Source organism: Takifugu flavidus, chromosome 1 (assembly GCF_003711565.1).
Source record: "Takifugu flavidus isolate HTHZ2018 chromosome 1, ASM371156v2, whole genome shotgun sequence".
Lineage (NCBI taxonomy): Eukaryota > Metazoa > Chordata > Actinopteri > Tetraodontiformes > Tetraodontidae > Takifugu > Takifugu flavidus.
Window position 1 is genome coordinate 10,350,422 of NC_079520.1, and position 18,553 is coordinate 10,368,974.

The following is an 18,553-nucleotide window of genomic DNA, read 5'->3' on the forward strand; positions in this document are numbered from 1 at the left end:
GGGGGGGGGGTTTGAAAAAGGCAGATGATTAAAGGGAAGCTGCACGGTGGAGAACAACGCAATCACCGAGGCCCCCTCGCTGCTCCCCCGAGAGGACGGCCGGCCCGGAGAGCAATGGGGCCAACGTGTCTCATTAATGTATCGACAGATATGAAGCGCTGCAGAGCACTTTATGGCGGCAGCATTAGTCACCGAGGAGGAAGGGACACAGAGTAAATGATTCAAATGAAACCAACGCGCTTTCCAAGAGAGTAAATGATGGTGCGCTTTAATCATTGCTGCCGGACAACTGCCAGCGTGTTGACAGCTAACCCAGTGTTGGCAATAAAAGTTATTCCTACAATTTATTTATCATCAGTGACAGGGGGTGTTAAAACCTATGGCATGTGTAAAGCGTAGATTTTCTGATTCAGACTTCTACGATTACTGCAGGCTACTTTACATGCAAGCTAAAGCACAGTAAAAATTATTTTAATGGGAATGCTTTGCACGTACAATTTCTAGAACAAGCTGATTTAAGAGGTTATGATGAAACTCAAACAATATAGAATAAAGCACCTGTGAGTTAAGACAAAAGGAAATTCTGTAGATCTCTCGTTGGGCGAGAAGCACAGCAGGCAAGATTAAAGTTATGAGATTTTTCTTTTCCCTCCATGACGTATTACATCAGGTTAAGCTTTTTTCTGATCCAAAATGTACCTTCTACCAGACTGGAGACTGTAGGAGGAGCAGCAGCAGAGGATTCCTCTCTTTTTTTTGCCTAAAGTGTGCAAAGGGTCACCTGTACACGTGGCCTCTTCTTAGAGCCCCTGACGGCTCCTGAATCTCATATCAATCCTGCAGTTCTGAGCAGAGCCTGAGCCCAGTTTTAGCAGTCTGAAGGACACCAAACTCAGACATGCAGTAACCCAATAAGAGAGGCGACACAGCCTCCATCTATATCCCATCTACCATACATTTGTTTTGAAAAGTTCTCTATAATAAAATATATACCATAATAGCATTACAAGACAGTGTTGCCCTCTGAACAGGATGCTGCTGCTGCTACATTATAAATGATGGCGCTGAATGATGGCTAATAAGTATTCCATTGTTACACCTTCTGGCTTGAAACAGCATTTGTGATGTCTTTATCTCCTGACAGGACCAAGGTCAAGAGGCATCATGAGCGACATCCCCTCAGAAGGCTTAATGTCTCCTCATCGGACGGGAGGCGTCGCGCCTGTAATGAGGATGGGTGCGATTGGACCCCAGTGAGCGCCTAATATCCAGCAGGACATCCTCCAGAATCTTAACAGTAGTTTAAACTTTAATGGAGCCAAAGTCTGGCTCTGCTTACAGATCCCATCAGAAACACTGCTGGTGGATCAGCGGGGATGACCCGCTCCACAGACGCTGGCCTCTGTAGAGGACACGGCAACACCGAGATTAAAGAAGTCTGCAGGGAGGGGAATCAGTGGGGGCCGCAGCCTGGCAGAGTTGAGAAAAACTCACATGAAATGCAAAAGTAAGAGGGACAAATAGGCCGATGGTAACGTGCACACAACCAGCTCCAACGAGCCTTTAGCGTACACCCGATAGGACCACACAGATCTTTAAAATGGCTTATATGGTTTTATATATATCTGTGAAATTCAACTCTATAGTTACCATTTTATTGTTTTAGCCATTCTTCCTATTTCTAACTCGTGTTTTTATTTTACGTCACTGTATTGTAAGGCACAGTAAAACACTGTGCTGCATGTTTCATAGGCAGGAGGCTAATTCTTATATTAGGAGGCAGGGTCCACCCTCCAATGAGTTGCCAGTTCATTGCTGGGCTGTATGTGAGTATTTGGGGGTTTGGTACCTTGCTCAAGGATACTTCAGCAGTGCTGTCACTACTATCAGAACACCTTCCTTGTTTCATACGCACCGAGGTTTGAACTGAGAACCTTCTGTTTCTCACTCCAGTACAGACTGAGAGATCTCTGCCCCCTGTTATAATTATAATTAATATTATTATCATAAGCGTACTTTGATGATGTCATGGGTGCTTTGGGAAGCTCTTCATTAACACATAACACTGACTATAAAACCTAAAATAATCTGAATTTCTATTTCCTCTCAAAATAAATAATTAAATGTAGTATATTTTGAATTTACAGGTTAATCATTACAAAGAAGTCAAATATTTATGCTCGAGTGCTCTCAGAGGCAACATTTACGGCCCAAAAGTAGCCGCTCGGATGCCACATGTGCACTTCCACTCTATTTATTTTGCCTGGTCTGAGAGAGAATGTTTGGAATCTCCATAATTGCAGAGTTTGGGCAAGAGTCTGCAGATACAGGAGTTGAGAGAATGGAGCTGTGGACAGGCCTACCTTACATCCATTAGGCTGTATCCAAAACAAGAAGGTTTCAGCGGCTCGACATGTTCCTGCTCCGCAAAAAATAATGCCAGGGTCGAGGTTTTTGGGAAGGGAGTGGTTGTGCTTTTTCCTGACAGCTGACTTCACCAACCGCAAAATGAATGTTTTACTTAGAGTTTCCTGGTGTTCGTGTAAAAGAATAAGAGAGAAAAATGGAAAGTTTGTGTTCGCGAATATTAAACTTCAGTCGTTAAACACATTACGAAAGAGCTGCGATGATGAATCATTTACGCTAGCATAAAAAGCGCCCGGGAGAGCAATCAAAGTTTAATTTAAAGCCCGCGTACTTCGAGAAAAAGCCAATATGCGTTTTGCTTTGTTTCACTTCAGCTCCAGCTCCGACGCTGACCTCTGTTGTCATGAAAAGGTAGGAGATGTAATAACAGCAAAGAAATGGAACAGGAAATATTTGGTTTGTTGCGGATGCTAAAAAAAACATCAAAAAATACACCGGAGGAAGGGCTGCACAGTTCTCTGGACTGTTGACTGGAAACATTATCAGGACAGAGTCTAGACATCCATAAGAGGAACTGAGAATAGAGTGCCTGTACACTGGTGGGCCAACAGCATATAAAGGAGAGGGAGCCTTAAAAAAGGTTCTTCATTCTTGTGGGGGAAATAATCCTGAAAAAAGAAACCTGGTTTATCCTTTTTATGGTCAAATACGCAGAAACCAACGAATGGACAAGAAACAGAGGTAAAATAAAGGCACAGATCTCCTATAGAACAGGGATCATAAACGTCTATATGCCACACACACGCGTCAGTATCACAGCCCAGCTGTCGTCTACATTGAACCATTATGGTTCAATTCCTGATTCGGTTTCTTCCTGCCTGCAGTTCAGCTGTGACGAGTCCTCGACTGTAATGTGGAACTGAGAAGTTCTTCTGGACAGAGGGCAGGCTGAGATGGGATTTTGCTGTGCATGACCACGTGCACAATATCAGGTACTGACTTTTGCGTGACCAGGCTTCACACTTCCTACAGGCAGCCGAACACATCCAGGAAAAGAATGCTACGGGCTTATTGCTGGAGGGAGTTCTGCGGGAGGGAGCTCATATTCCTCTAACTACATCCTCCAACCTCTTGTTTACTCTTTACTCCGGCCATAACTCGGTTTGAGCCAAACAACAACACTGTAAACACGTGCACTGGAACACACCAAGAACACAACAGCAGAAAAAAACATCTACAGGTGAAAGAGGATCTTACAAACTACAGTAATATTCCTCAGGTAAAAGCTGACGACTGTTCGCGTGATGATTTCCATCTTTCCTTCAGCTGTTACCTGCTGCTATCTCCATGGCAACCGTCTGGTTTCATTCCTTCTACTGGGATCCGATGATGCCTCTGAAAGGCTTTACATTAAACCGAGCAACACGCCCGCAGACACAAACCTCGAGCTGCCCCTCACTGACCTCAGATCTGTCCTGGTCTGCAGAGCTTCACACTGTAAATATCAGGTGTTGAACCAGGAGCTGCAGTTCTGCTCAGCACTTTGTGTTTGCAGGAGGTGGCGCTGGGTTGAGCGGATTACAGACTGAAGCTGGTCACCTTTCAAAACGAACCCACAGAAACCAAACTTTTGTTTTCTAAAGCAAACACAAGTCATGTCGTCATCTCCTTACTCCAAAAAATAGAACAAAACTGGAAAACAAATGAAAGAATGATCATGAAGGAACACTGAGCCACGTGCACGAGGGACCAAAACAAACACTCGGGGCAAAAATCCCCCAACTGTTAGGCTGGATTGCAGACGATGGCGGTTTTCCGATGCAGACGGAGACCAAGCCGCTATAATACACTAAAAACACGTTTCGGGAGCGTAAAGAAACCTGTGAGGCTTCAGGTGATGGAGACTAACTCAGAGCAGGAGAGATACTTCCCCTTGTATCTGAGGGATGGTGTTTTCTTCTTTAAAGTTGAGCCTGTTGCTCAAACATGAAGTGAAGGTTATTAACAGATGGTGAAGTGCAAATGGAAATCTACTTGGAGAGATCTTTTCATAACAATACCAACAAAACGACTTTATTAACATCGTGTTTTTGTGGAGCTGGTAAAAGGTCGAAGCGGCAATCTGACTTAGCACTGCTGCTTCGCTTCCTCCTGATTCCCTCCAAATGAGTATTTATTCATCTCCACTGGGAAATAAAACTTTAACATTTTTCCAAATGCTGCTGCGTGTGTGTGTTTGGGAGGTCACATGAGATCACCATCAGTTTCTCCTCCGGATGCACTGTTGCAGGATGGTTTGACTTGTTACAATATGAAGGTTAATTCCAATAACCATGTCATTGACTGTGATGGCCCTGTTGTTAAATAAAGATCTGAAAGTAATTCAACAATCTTTTTTCTTGATTTGCCTTGTCTGAGTCTTTTTTCTAATCGTTTACAGGAAAAATAAAGTAAACTTGTGCACCAAATTCATCTTGAAGCTGGTCACAAATGTCAAATTAGAAACCCCCTCCCTTATCTAGAATGCACCTGGGAGCCTGATAGCCTGTGGTGCCTTTATCCCCTCTCTGAACGTTCAAATGTCTATTTCTTGCAGAGCGGCGTGGACGCGTGCTCTGACAGAATGTCAGGCAATTAAACAGTCACGGCTCATTGAGCCAGAGGTGGGCCCGCTCCTCCAGACTTCACTATAGGCAACAGAACAAATGAACGCAGTCCTGCCGCGCATTCCTCCACTCGCGAGCTGAGCTGTTAAGCCAGACGAAGGAGGACTTATGAGAGGATGTTAAACAGTTGTGAACTTCCACCAGACTGAGCCGTGTCACTGTCGCAGCCAATTATCCTGCAGCACGATGTAAAGGAGGAGAACGGGTTTGATGACAGAATGGCGCTCCTAGAGTTCCCAGTCATGTCCCCCTCTGCAGGATAAACACACAACGGCCGACACACTAATGACAGCATAATGCCACGTAAAAGCACACCATTTTCTAAGCAAAGAATTCCCTAAAGTGCTTGTTTTTGCTTTTCACTACCTGAAACACAAATAAAGAATCAAATCAAACGCATGAAGTCGAGGCCAACATCCCGCAGAGTTCCCTGGTTGCTCCCTGGGCCGAAGCCTAAAATCGCTCACACTTATGAGCTATGAAGTGGCAACAATTAAAAGAAATAACAGGTTTTGGGATTGTAGAAGGAAGTCTGAGCACCAGGAGGAAACCGCAGGGATGAGGTGGAGAACATGCAAGGTCCACATAAACAAAACCCCCAGTTACTAATCAAACCAAGAACCATCATGCTGTGAGGATGGAGGGCTCACCGCCGTGCTGCCGAGCCTCAACATATGGAAGAAGAGTTAATAAAGTTTGATTGTGAACCTCCCACTGACCACCTGTCCAGCTTCCGCTCTGTGGAGGAGCCGCTACAGCAGGAGGAGGGATTATACCTGCAGCAGCTCCTCTGCTGATTCCACAGAACAGGGAACAAACAGTACACATGTCTGCATGTTAAACCAGCAGAGACACACAAATACATCCCATCCAGGCTAATGAGCAGGTATAGAGACCAGCCTCCTCCACTGCTGGATCACCTCGGTGAACTCGTTGTAGGGTTCACGGATTAAACTGCTGACAAACAAGACATGTGGGGGAGCAGCATCTCCAAGGACCAATGAATATGTATTGATGTTCTTTGATGCTTTACTGGTCACCAGTTGGTCCATGGCAAGAATTTCCATAAAACATTAGCCCTTTTCCGACCACAATTCCCAGGAAAATCAATCTCCAGGAGTTTATGTACCCAGGCTAAAAAAACCAACAGTACACTGCTCCTCAAAATTCCTGGATCTCATTGTCATCTCATTGTCCATCTACCTCCTGTCTTTTGCTCCATTTTAATGACCAAAACACAAACTTTTAGAGATTAAAAAAAGTGTGTTTTCCACCAAGCATTCTCAGCAGACAGCCCCACCCCTCAAGGATTCAGTAGAAACTGAAACCCCCATAATTGGTACTATTTAGGGAACGTTTGGGGTGGGAGATACGTTTTTCCCCTGCATAATTTTGCCGGAACAGCAACGAGGTTTTTCAGCATCCTTGGTGAAAACAATTCCTGTGGTGCTACACAAACACATAGAGCTGGCAGCGGCTTGTTCCCAGCAGACACAACCTCATCTTATCTTTTCCAGGCTGCATTAACCTTATCTGCCCCTGAACCCAACAACACTCAATCTTTTGACTTTACACAATTGGCTTTACAGCTTCTGCAACAGGCAGATATTTTTTTTAACCAAATCCTGATTCAGCGCCTGTCCAGCGACAGCCAGAAGATGAATTCGACACGCAGCAGGCGAGTGTAGCTCACCGTGTCCGACCGACCTCCATGAATTGAAATGTAGGTATTCTGCACAGGTTCACACTTGTAGTGGCAGCTGTCGCTCACTGATGCATCCGTTTCCTTGACTGTTTGCTAAGAAACTGATGATTTCAGACACTGAGATCCAGGATGACAAACGTTCGTGCTGGATCTCCCGGGACAAATGCTGACAAAGTGAGAACACGTGGACAACCCCCGTTAGACCCTTTATAGGAGGCTAGATTAACACTCCCGTGAGGTGAGAACTATGCTGTGACTGACGCTTGGCATAACACGAGCTGCATGCTGCTGGGACCTGCAGGCCACAGAGCTTGTTTAATGTAAACCCCTCATGTCTGGAGCACAATCCTCCACACACACAGTATAATTAAAAAGCATTGTTGCATCCAAGGCACTTGTACACAAATGACCCACCACAGAAAAAGGTATAAAATCTTGAACCTTACACTGTGTTGCATCGCATTCCAGACAATCCTCTGGTTTGCAGCATAAAGGCAGGGAAACAGAAAGGCTTAATTAATGCAGTGTAGGTGGATGAAGCCACCGTTGGACATAGAAAACATTTAAAAAAAGGAAAAAGCAAGCTGTTGTGCAGAATTTCCAAATGTGTGGCCAGAATTAATGAGACTGCAAAGGACACAAATAGAATTGATTTAAAGAAGTCATCAGTGTGGGATCCCAGGAGGCAGAGGGCAGCAGAAGGATGCCAGTTAAATTAGGTTTTGCTCAAGAAATTATCTATTAATGAGTTTTCAGAGTGACATTTGATTTGATTGAGCAATTTAAACAATTAAAAGTGGCGGCAGCTACAGATTTACACACCCATATCACTCTGAAAGAGTTTAGTCTGAATAGATCTAGAGGTTTAAAAAGAAGGATGCACAGGCTGCAAAGGTAATCCATGAAGAAAACTGTCCCTTAGCTGAATTGGTCTGTCAGCCCCCCGTTAACCTTTACTACAATGTGGCACTTTGACTTTCAAGGTTGCTTCAGATGGAGCTCCAGGCTCCGAGGCGCGGTCCGACAAACACGGAGCTAATCTCAGAAAAGAAAAATGCACTTTTAGAACCAACAGTTGATATGGCCACCTCTACAAAATCTGTCCATCAATTCTTACACCCCCCCCTTATCTGTTTGCTCGGTACATGAGATGAGAAGGGCACCAGACACCTGCCGCCGCCCTCGCGGGTTAAAGCCGTTGATTTGTTAACAGACACCGATCAATACAGGGACTTGCATGGAGGACAAGCACAAAGAATTAATTTCTGCCTCCAGGGGTTTACTATAGCCAATCACGAGCTTTAGGCAACGGATTCAAGTCAAAAAGACAAACGATGTTTACACTGAGCCATTCTCTTGCCTGAAAACAGCCTCGCTGGCTCTGTTTCCTTACCAGTCTGTCCAGGCTGGTGCCAGCCGCGGTGGTGGGCCGCTCCTCTGGGCTGTACGGCCTGAAGCGAGCGTTGAACACATCCGAAACACCACGAGTGGACCTCGTCATTCCTGCGGGTTTGGGCTGACCGCAGCCTTGAAAGACCTGCAATTACAGCAAACACGGGCACCCGGTCGTCATGGATTTCAATGGTTTTGGGTGCAGAGAGCGGAGGAAACATGCTGTTTTGTTAAGGTTATATGAATCAGTCACCCTGCATTACCAGCATGACTGCGCGCTTCGTCAGTCCGAAGTGACCATGTTGAAAGGTGATTCAACAAAGAGCTATGACCAGCGCTATTTATGATGACAGTAACGTTTTTATGGGCTTCTGGGCAAATACCACATATAATTAAACCATAAACAAAACTGCGTTGCTTGCATGGGACATACAAAACTGTGTAGGCTGAAACCATCTTTCGCAGCTAAACAAGCCTCTTTTTTCACTCCTCTGTGGGCAAAGAAAAAATTTAGTACGGGACAGTAAACACACCGCCAACTGTTAGTGGAGCTAAGATTACCCCACCAAGATGGAACATATAATTTAACCTACCTTCAGACATACAGTAAGCTCACCTTGTGCCATAACAGAAGCTCTATCAGTGATGTGAGGTGTGCACGTGGAGCTCTGTCACATACCCTGTAGGAAACCTCCGCACTGTTGTCCTGCATATTCATGATGGCCTCTGAAATCTTGACGTCGATAGGCTCCATGACAGATTCGATGTTGAAAGGTCCCTCGAGCCTCTGAGCCACCAGCAGCATGGCGTCTGTCAAAACAGTGGGACAAAAAGTCCAGGAGTTGCAGAGGGGGGCAAGGAGAGGCGTGAAAGAAAGTTCATTTAAAAAAACAAAAGCCCGAAGCTGACATCTTAGATATCATAATGCTGCAGTGGATCATGGCTGCATTCAGTTCTGAATACAATAACAAGTATGTCCACACACGGTAGTTCAAGGACCTGTTTCCATTGTGCTGAGCAGAGCACTCGTGTTTCTGACTGAAACCCTTTCACACGTGTGGTGACTATCATCTTAACAAGAGCTGGATTTAGTTGTGCTGGCTGGCACATGCTTGAGGAGTGTAAAACCTCCCAGAGCAGCGTTCAGGGCAGTGAGTGGGTGTGTTGATGACTGATGCATAGGTGACAATACAACAGTCTCAGACAAAAGGAGCAGAGATATAAAACACAAATAAATACGTTCCAACTACAAGTTCTGGGTAGCTTCTCTGCCAGATCCAAGAGGCAATGGTCCATGTGGTCAAATATAAGCACGTCTCACCAACCCAACCGTCTCTGAGCTGTTAGCAACGATTAGCTCAGGGAGTCTGTTTACATGAAGAAACCGCTAATTAATTATCAAAGCTATCATAACATTAGACGGCTTTCAGTGAAACATTTAATATTTTTTTGAAAATGGATAGATTTCCATCCATCCATCCATCCATCCATCCATCCATCCATCCATCCATCCATCCATCCATCCATCCATCCATCCATCCATCCAACCAATGTTAACAACATTTCATTTATATTCAGGGTCATGTGGGGGCTGGAATGTAACCTACCCATTCACTGGGTGAGAATAATCTCACACACACACACACACACACACACACACACACACACACACTGAGGGGCCACAATCAAGCAATCAACCTACTGTGGAGGTTTTTGGACCGACATGACTGCAGATTCTCTGGTCAAAATGACACCTGCACATCACAAGCACGAGTGTGACACCAAGAAAACAGATTGCGACATAAAATGTGTGTCGCCCATGTTACTGCTGTTGCCGTCGACCTGTGTGAGAATCCCAATTGGTTTCAGATTAAACGTGAGGATTTTCTCAGCTTTCTCTGATTTGCATCGTTGTAGACACAGAATAATGAGTGTGTGTGTGTGTGTGTGTGTGTGTGTGTGTGTGTGTAGGGGGATTTAAACACTGCCAGGTTTAAAAAGACAAAAAAACAAAAAAACAAGCCAAAGCCTGTGAAAAACACTGGACAGCATTTTCCATTACTCACTCTAAAATATGAATCTTCAGGGGAAATTTCATTTGTATGCAGATTCACACGTAGATCTGCCCAATCATGTTAGCTAAATTTGGTTACGCTACAAAAAACTGATGACATGTCATTCATTTAATAGAGCACATTTATTTACAGCCACTGCAGAGAATAAATGAGAGCGGGTGCTCATTAATAACGCAGTGTGGACACAGGCCAGAAGGCCTTGATGAACATGAGGCACTAACCGTGATCACTCCCACAGTTTATTTGCTTCCATTACTTTCAATTAACGCCTCTGATCAAATCACAAGATCATTTTGAATATTTCCCATGAAAAGTGCTGCAGATTTCCTGACTTGTAACAGATGTTGCCCTCTCAGAGGTTAAATGAGTTAATTGATATTGCGAGCTTCAGTACTCTGAGACCTCATTTGTCTCCAACGGCGGTTCAGTGTTTGACCGGTGGTCCTCCTTGAGATGGACATCACCAAACCACTAACTCAGAAGCAATTCTGGAGACAGTACTTAGGGAGGGCTGAAAGGAGAGATTCCTGCATCCACAGACCTCCCAGGACAAGACCTCACTGGCAGGAGGCTGTCATAATGATGCCTTACTAAATAAAGTCCTCCTGTCATTCAGTGGGCAAAGAAACGATTCCTGCACGTGGCTGCCACCACATATTTATTAAAGTGGATATTTTGGCTTGTGCTGTCCACCAACACCATCAACATGTGATTAGCGAACGCTTTCATTCATTTTATATGCTGTGAGAACAAGATATCATAGAATGGCGTGGCGTCATTGGTATCAACTGTTACTGCATTCCTTCCTCACTGGTGATGGATCCGTGCACTGCCTCACACACACACACACACACACACACACACACACACACACACACAGGCAGTCACACCTAGGACCTAAGTGGCATAATTTCATTGCAACACGTCAGATATCCGTCACTTGAACCTTGTGGTGTGGCGGTAGCTGTAAGGTTATGCTGCTCTGCTGATCTGCAGTTGTTGGAGATGACACACACGCCATTATTGTCTCATTTAATGAGCCTTCATGAGAGAGAAGAGCAACAACAGAATTAACATTGTCTGTCTGCACACCTTAATGCTCCACAACGCCTCAGTCAGCGCTTAGCTGCAGCCCTGCATGTCCTAAAGGGGAAACACAAAGATCGGATCTTGTTCCCATCAGCGATATGCAGTATGTCACCACCTGCTGGAGCGGCACGTTGTTCATCCTGCTGTTTAATGCCTGCTCCAGTGTGTGTGTGTGTGTGTTTATTATTAAAAAAGCGCAACACTAGCATATTCCAATTACTTTGGGTGCAGCTATCAATGATGCATGCATGCTGAGATGGGCCGCCGTCTCCAAGGCGGACCAGATTGCAGCTTCTTTAGCTGCAGGGGCGCTGCGGCGTTTGATGACTCGGGCACCTGTGCGGACCTGCTGTTTAGTGCACAGTTTGGATGCACGTATGAACCTGAGACTTCCACTTTCCGAACCTTAGAACAGATACCACCACCGCCAGCCTAATGTCACGGTGCAGCTAATCAGCTTTTCAAACAGAAGCTCTGTACTCATTTGAATGTTCATTTCAGTTTGGACTCTATAGAGAAAATGTTGAATTATACTGCGCAGCACTGACGGCGAGCCAAAGAGAAGCATAAGGTCAGCTGCGCCTCCACTTCCTTTCTATTAGGGTCAAAATCAGAATTCATCAATTCCAAACAGAACCATGAAAATAATGATAAAGTCCTCTTGCTACTTTTATAGCAGTCTACATGATTACTTATTATGCAGCATTTCACACTTGACACTGTACAGCCTGATATTTAATCCTTTTAAGATGATAATTCATTCAGTAGCCGGAGGAAGGTTTCCTTTCTTCATGACAAACATAAAAATATATTAAGTCCTATGAATGCTAAAAAAAAGAAAAATCTCACTTTAAATTTGGGTCAGGGAAATCAGCTGGGAGGAAATCATATTTCACCACAGGAGAGCCTCCAGCATCAAGTGTGACACTTATCAGATGGCAGTTTGGCTGCTTATGGAAGGAAGAAAGGAAGGAGGACACGAAGGAAGAGTGAAGGAGAGTCTTCTGCAGCAGGCGGGAAGGTCTGGCCTCGCTGTAAGTAAATGGTTCTCATTTATGTGCTATTCATGGAGTCCACGCCGCTGTGGCGTAGCTGGCACAAACCTCTCCGCCATGATGTTTGCAGCTGCAGCAGCGAGTGACGACTGAACGGCCCGAGGAAGACTTTTTATCTTCATGAAACAGCCACTCCTGAGCAAAAAGACCTTAAAGACCCAGATGCTTCACTGGTCAACGTGCCATACAGCTATAAAATAAGCTTAATGATGGACATTAATGTTTTAGTTTATCACATGAAAAATGCTTATCTGCAGCGTCTCCATAAAGGAAAATAAACAAATAAATGAAAATTCAGAGTTAATGAGACTCTGCGCTCTTTATCGGGATTGATGTCCACTTAAATTCGGGCTATGTCAGCCTGCAGCAACCTCCAGGAGACAAGGACAAATAAGCCAAATGAGCAGGCCGAGCTTCGGCTCTTCGTCGTGAAGAGCACCACAGAATGAAAAACAGCTCTGGTTTATTGTGGATTCCATAAAGCACAGCTCACCTGTAGTTCAGCCATTCAGCGCGTTGAAAGGTATGAAAGTAGAAAAAGGGGGGGGATCTTCCCAGCAAAGATCAATCAAATTAATTAAAAAGGGGAATAAAACTCAACTGAAGCAGAAAAATGGTGTCGAGACGCGACCTTAGAATTTGTGAATGGAATGTTGAGAGAGGTTCAATCTCAGATTCCAATTTAGACTCATGCATTTGTGCATTTTACACATCAAGCTCTAATATTTCACAGCAAATATAAAGATGTACATCAGCGCTGCCGTGGAGTCTTCTTCTATGTCGCTCTATGGGTCATAACGCGGCAGGTGAGTGACGAAACCACCAGGGTGACAGGACAGATGTTACACATGTTTCTCTCTCAAATGGTTTTGCTTCATTTCACACAAAACATGATTTTCTATAGAGGCAGAACCAACACATTCGAAAGAGCCATAAAAAGGACAAGCTAATATCAGCTACATGGCCGCCTGTTTCACTGGTTTACTGGCTTAGTTCTGGTCTGTGATGGCTCCTGCTTTGGGCTTTTAGAGGATATGAAGCAGCAATAATGAACTCAATCCACATTTCATCCAACTGCAAAAGAAATAAAACTTCTTAAAGCAGGGGGGCATTAAAGTGCACGCAGCAAAGACCAAAAGAAGAGAGTCGAGCACCAGTGCAGCAGGTCAAAAGGAGCGTCATCAGCTTTGAGGCGTACAGCAGCCAGTGATTGTTCACAGCGCAGATGTGATCGTCAGGTGGGATTCTGATGAGAAAGGGGCGGATGATCTGCGTGGCTTCAGGCACGTTCAGCTGATCGACACATGCACGCAACGTTGTTACAGGCTCAATAGGCAGCCAGTACTGTTTAACACACTTACTGACACACATGAGAGCACATGAAATGGCCACGCACGTGGCAGGAACCTCTGCTCACTCATTCCCATGCACATGTTCTGTTTGGTGCAGGTTACTGTGGGTTCAGGGTGCAGACCCACAGACAGGGCGTCATATGTCTGGTGTCCAACCTAAACTGTATCCCTGACCCGTCCAGGCTTCACTGGAGGACAAGGTAGGTTAAAATAAACTCATCTCTGTAAACAGGAGGAATTTCAAATTCATTTCCATTCTAGTGAATTCAGTATTAAGCACAAATTAATGTTCTATTCTATAAAACCTCTTTAGCAGTCAGTTTACCACTAAATATAATCTTCCTTCATCCAAGAGAAACCTTGTACCACAGTTGTGCTGTCTGGGACTGATTGTCCATCCAATAAAGGAGCGGGACATAAAAGCCTCCACTCTTAACGTGTTTAGCGCAACAAAACACAGGCAGCCCACCAGAAACCTTCTCAACCAGCCTTAAAAGTATTTCTAATTGAGAGAACTCAGTCCTGCAGACCTTCAGCACCAGAAGAAAATGTGTTAAGGCAAATAAATCTGGCCTGCCTGAGTGACGCCGCTCTCCTAACCCGGCCGCCCACTCCAGTCAAGAACTCTGGAGGATTTTTAGACGAGAACACACGTGTGTCATAGTTCACCTAAAGAAATCACTGTGTCTTTTTCCATCAACATCAACTCCCACAAATGTCCATCACATGATCATTCCATGCAGATTTTCATGCTTATCCTCTCTGCTTTTCCTCCTTGGCCTGATAATTTCACAGGAAATGAAAACCTCTCCCAGTCGCTGACGGTGTGAGTGACCGGTCTGCGTCTGCCGTGATGGACATGTGACCTGTCCCTCCTGTATTCCCGCCTCTCAGTGACTGCCAAGCTACTTTGCATGCGCACCATTTTAAAACTAGAGTTCTTAGCACATCACCAACACCCATTTCTGTCAGAGCAGGTTTTTAATGGGGAGTTATGACTGATGTCAAAATAAAAGGGGCCGCGCAGATGCTGTGCTACGCTGCTAATGAAACTAAGGCAGATAATCCAATACCGAGGTATTCAGAAACAGATCATGTTACTAATGGGCTTGGATATAAAATGGAGATTCCATCTAAGGAGGCCGACAGGAGCATTGCTGACAGGTATTTATGACTCACAAATGCAACGTGAGGAATACATCATTCACTGCAGGAGAGTCCTGGTTTGCATTTTATTAAAGCAACACCTTAAACTCCAACGGGAGTCGAAACCGGAGCGAAAATAGAGCAGCTCCGAGCTAAAACAGTGACAGGCTGTGGTGCTCATAAAGATGCCGGAGCGAATCATCTAACTTTGAAAAAAAAATTAAAAATCTCGACGTTTTCTGTGGATCCGTAACTGCGCCCGTACGAAATGGATGTGTAATTAGATCACGCGACCTCGTCTCCACGCAGCTGTGAGTGATTATGAGATGCAGGGGGCTATAAAACAAAAAGGAAATTAATGTCATCACTCCAGAGGTGTTTTGCTTGGCACATATGAGAGCGAGTGCAGCGATCACCCAGAGCTGCCACATTATGTTCTACAAGCTCCGTCTGACTCTTGAAGGGGGGGGGGGGGGGGGGGGGCAGGCCGTGCTGCAGAACCGCCGTGTGGAGGGTAGATGATGCTGTATAATTACCTTCATTTGATCCTGAAGTTCTGTGACAGCGGTTTGGTTTATTGATCCGACAAGATCACGCAGAGGGAACAAAAAGGCAGGAACATGTTCCCCTGCAGGACTTGTTAACCGACTGCTGTAATTTGAGATATTAAAGGAAAAGCTCTGAAACATCCAACTTCATGAAAGATAAATCAGGTGAACAACGTCGTGTGCTGCATCTTCCAGGATAAAATCCTCCCATCACCAGAGTCCCACAACATCATCTGAACTTAAAGGGATAATTAGGTGTTTTGGGAAATATGTTTCTTTGATTTCTGGTGGAAAGCTTCTGGAGAAAATAAACACCCCAACTGGAGGCCGTGAGCGGATTCAGCTCAGCGCAGGGACGCGAAGCTGTTTCCTGACGCTAACGATTATAAACGCTGCCTTACATCAGATATGTATATTAATATTGTAAATTATAAATATTGTATCGTGTATTAGCATGTCAACACCATCGCTTTGCAGAATGCAGTTGCCAGGCAACCAGTGGCGGCCATAAAGTTGTCCCCATCTTTCACAGGGAGGCTTAATAAGAACAGGAACCAATGAGCAGAGAGAATCTTCAGCATCTTTCACAATTCTAGCGACCTGAAATCAGCTCAGAAGGACATTATTTCCTTTTAAAACAGGCCAATGTGGAAATGTCTCCAGTTTAGTTCCAGCGTCCATGCTTTCATCAAACACTGTTTTTGGTTTTTGCTGACAAATATGTCAATTGGATCAGATGGTTTCTGCCTCTGTTTGTAGTCAGGTGATGCACTAAACTGGGTTTTTACTCTTTAGAGCATCATTTTTCAAACCAGAACATTTAATTTCATTCGTCATGTGATTCTACTTTTACACAAGTTGGAAAAACGGTCCAAAGGGTAAAAGAAACCATTCACAAAAGAGTTTCTGAAAGTTTTTTCTGCACTTCTGGTGTTTCTTATTTTCTTATTCAAAGGAATTTTGTAGATTTTGGGAAAGAAAAGCTTATTGAAAATTCTGCTTTTATTTCTTTAAACCTCAGCTTTGGTCCATATCTGATTTGATTTTGTTCTCTGCCCCTGAGGGAGGAAACAAGCCACATGGATTATAGGATCATAAGTTCAATTGTCTTTCATTATTTTGAGTGACGGCGATGATGCCCTTTATCTTAGCAAAACTCCCAGAATTCTCCGCAGTTTCGCCATTAGCTGGCGTAACTCTGCCTTTCCAAAATGCCATCTAACTAAATATAAAGACCCGCCGCTGAATGTGAGGGTTCAAGCTCCCTGATTTCAAATCCGCTTTGTCTCTGATTGCGCAATCAGAGGTGAAAAGCAAGAGGACGGTTGCATTGCCTCAACTCATAAATGAGCATTTTTTGGCAAACAAAGCCAGCAATCAGCGTCTCCATGTTTCAAGTCCTGCATACGTGCAGGCAGAAGTGTGACTGACTCTTGACTCAAAAACACGTTTCTGCTACCTTCACCATCTCAGGGCAGCTGTTATTCGACTAATTTTTACTGTAAATGTAGAAATAAATCACCTTGCTAACAGAACTAATAATATATGGAGAAAAAGCGTCTAACCTGAGGAAAGAAAGTAACCCCCCCTCCAGAGGAGCGCTCTTAGACTCTAAGACTTAGAGTAAATGGTGCCTGCCAGTTTTTGAAGTCCTTCTAACCACTCAAGGTTATTTTTCAGCGTTCACTCGTTGGTTACTGCGTTTCGTGCGCTCACATATTCCATGAGGAAATTGGGCTTTTGCTCCTCGTGCACAAGCAGAGTCTGCAGTCCCACTTTAAAGGATTTAAAGGTCTTTCAGTCCACTTACAGACTTTACAGACAAGCTTTCTTTATTAATATCGACTATCAGAAAATCCAATCCGTGCATGTTACACATTGATATCGGTGGATCGGATCACACTTACAAAGAGTGTCTGGAAATGTGAGAAATGAAGGATCCCGTTCAGATGCAAACACCTCTGAGTACGGGGATTCTGTAAGATGTAAAGATGTGAGTGCGGACAATTCATTCTGATAAGGGCGCCATCTCAAAAAGCACTCACACGGCCTCCGTGCGGCCCCTCTCCACCACCCTCCTCTCCACCAGATTTTATTCATAAGAATTTTTTTCTCTCCTCAAATAAAAGGACATTGCTATCTTGTATTTTCATAAAGAGTCCAGGTTGTGGCCAGCTCCTGTTACCAAGTGAAACAAATCGCATAATTAAAAAGAAATGAGCTGACAGAATCAATGCGAGCCACTTCAAACGTGGTGATACGCCTCTCCTGAGAGAACAACGGCAGCCTGTAAACAAGGCTGCAACGAGTTTGCAATGCAGACGGTGGGAAGCTAATGGATCACTGAAAAGAACCAAGAATATTGTAGCTGCAGATATTGTGATGGAGGTGAAAAATCTCTATTAGAGGTCTTAAGGGTTGAAAACCTCCCCGCTAATCTCAAATAGATTACAATGGCCAACATTCATCACGTCACCAACGGTTCAAATCAGCGAGCTTGAGAACATTCGTCATTAAGAAAACGGCGATCTCTTGGAGAACACAATGAGAGCTGCTTGTGCGTCCCTGAGGATTCACACGTGAGGTCTGATTGTGTTTCCATCCTCAGGTAAACAGACTGGCAGCTGTTCATCAGTCATGCCAGGCTGCATCTCATTGCTCTAATTAAAATCTAATCGCACCCTTAATCATATCCAAACACGTGCGGCTTTCTGGAATCTATGTAATGTCAGCTAGAGAGTCACTAGTGAGCCACGGTGACAGAACACACACACACACACACACACACACACACACACACACACAAACCCTCACATTCCTATGTTTGTGGGGACAAACAAGTAGAACGCTTTGCAAGTAGAACGGATGTAATAAATGTGAGGACACCAACACACACGCTTGTAAACTGAATATTGAAAGTGTATAAAACTTAAGTGTGGAGGCAAAAGCAAATTTATAAAACTACATACAAGAAAAAAAAATCCTCATTCAAAAAGCCTCATTCACTAATGGGGCTCTTTTCAAAACCCATGGAACATGTTTTATTATTTTACAGCTTAATTAAAGCATTATTAATAATTAGTTTCTGAATTCAGTTCCTTATTTGTAATTACTTTATAGCAGAAGAGAAAAGAACTGACAGTTTAAAGCATATAATT

The 18,553-nt window shown here is 44.2% G+C and overlaps 1 protein-coding gene across 2 annotated transcripts in view; it reads right to left on the reverse strand.

The window, feature by feature from the left end:
* Positions 1–18,553, reverse strand: part of gpc6b (glypican 6b) — a 51,700-nt gene that overhangs the window by 9,124 nt on the left and 24,023 nt on the right. Inside the window, exons 5-7 of one of the 2 annotated variants that reach the window (XM_057040960.1) lie at positions 8,810–8,940; positions 8,132–8,275; positions 7,185–7,214 (exon numbers count right to left, since the gene is read on the reverse strand). In XM_057040960.1, coding sequence (XP_056896940.1) covers positions 7,185–7,214; positions 8,132–8,275; positions 8,810–8,940 — 305 coding nt within the window. The remainder of the gene's footprint in view (positions 1–7,184; positions 7,215–8,131; positions 8,276–8,809; positions 8,941–18,553) is intronic. The other variant, XM_057040966.1, reaches the window with a different exon arrangement.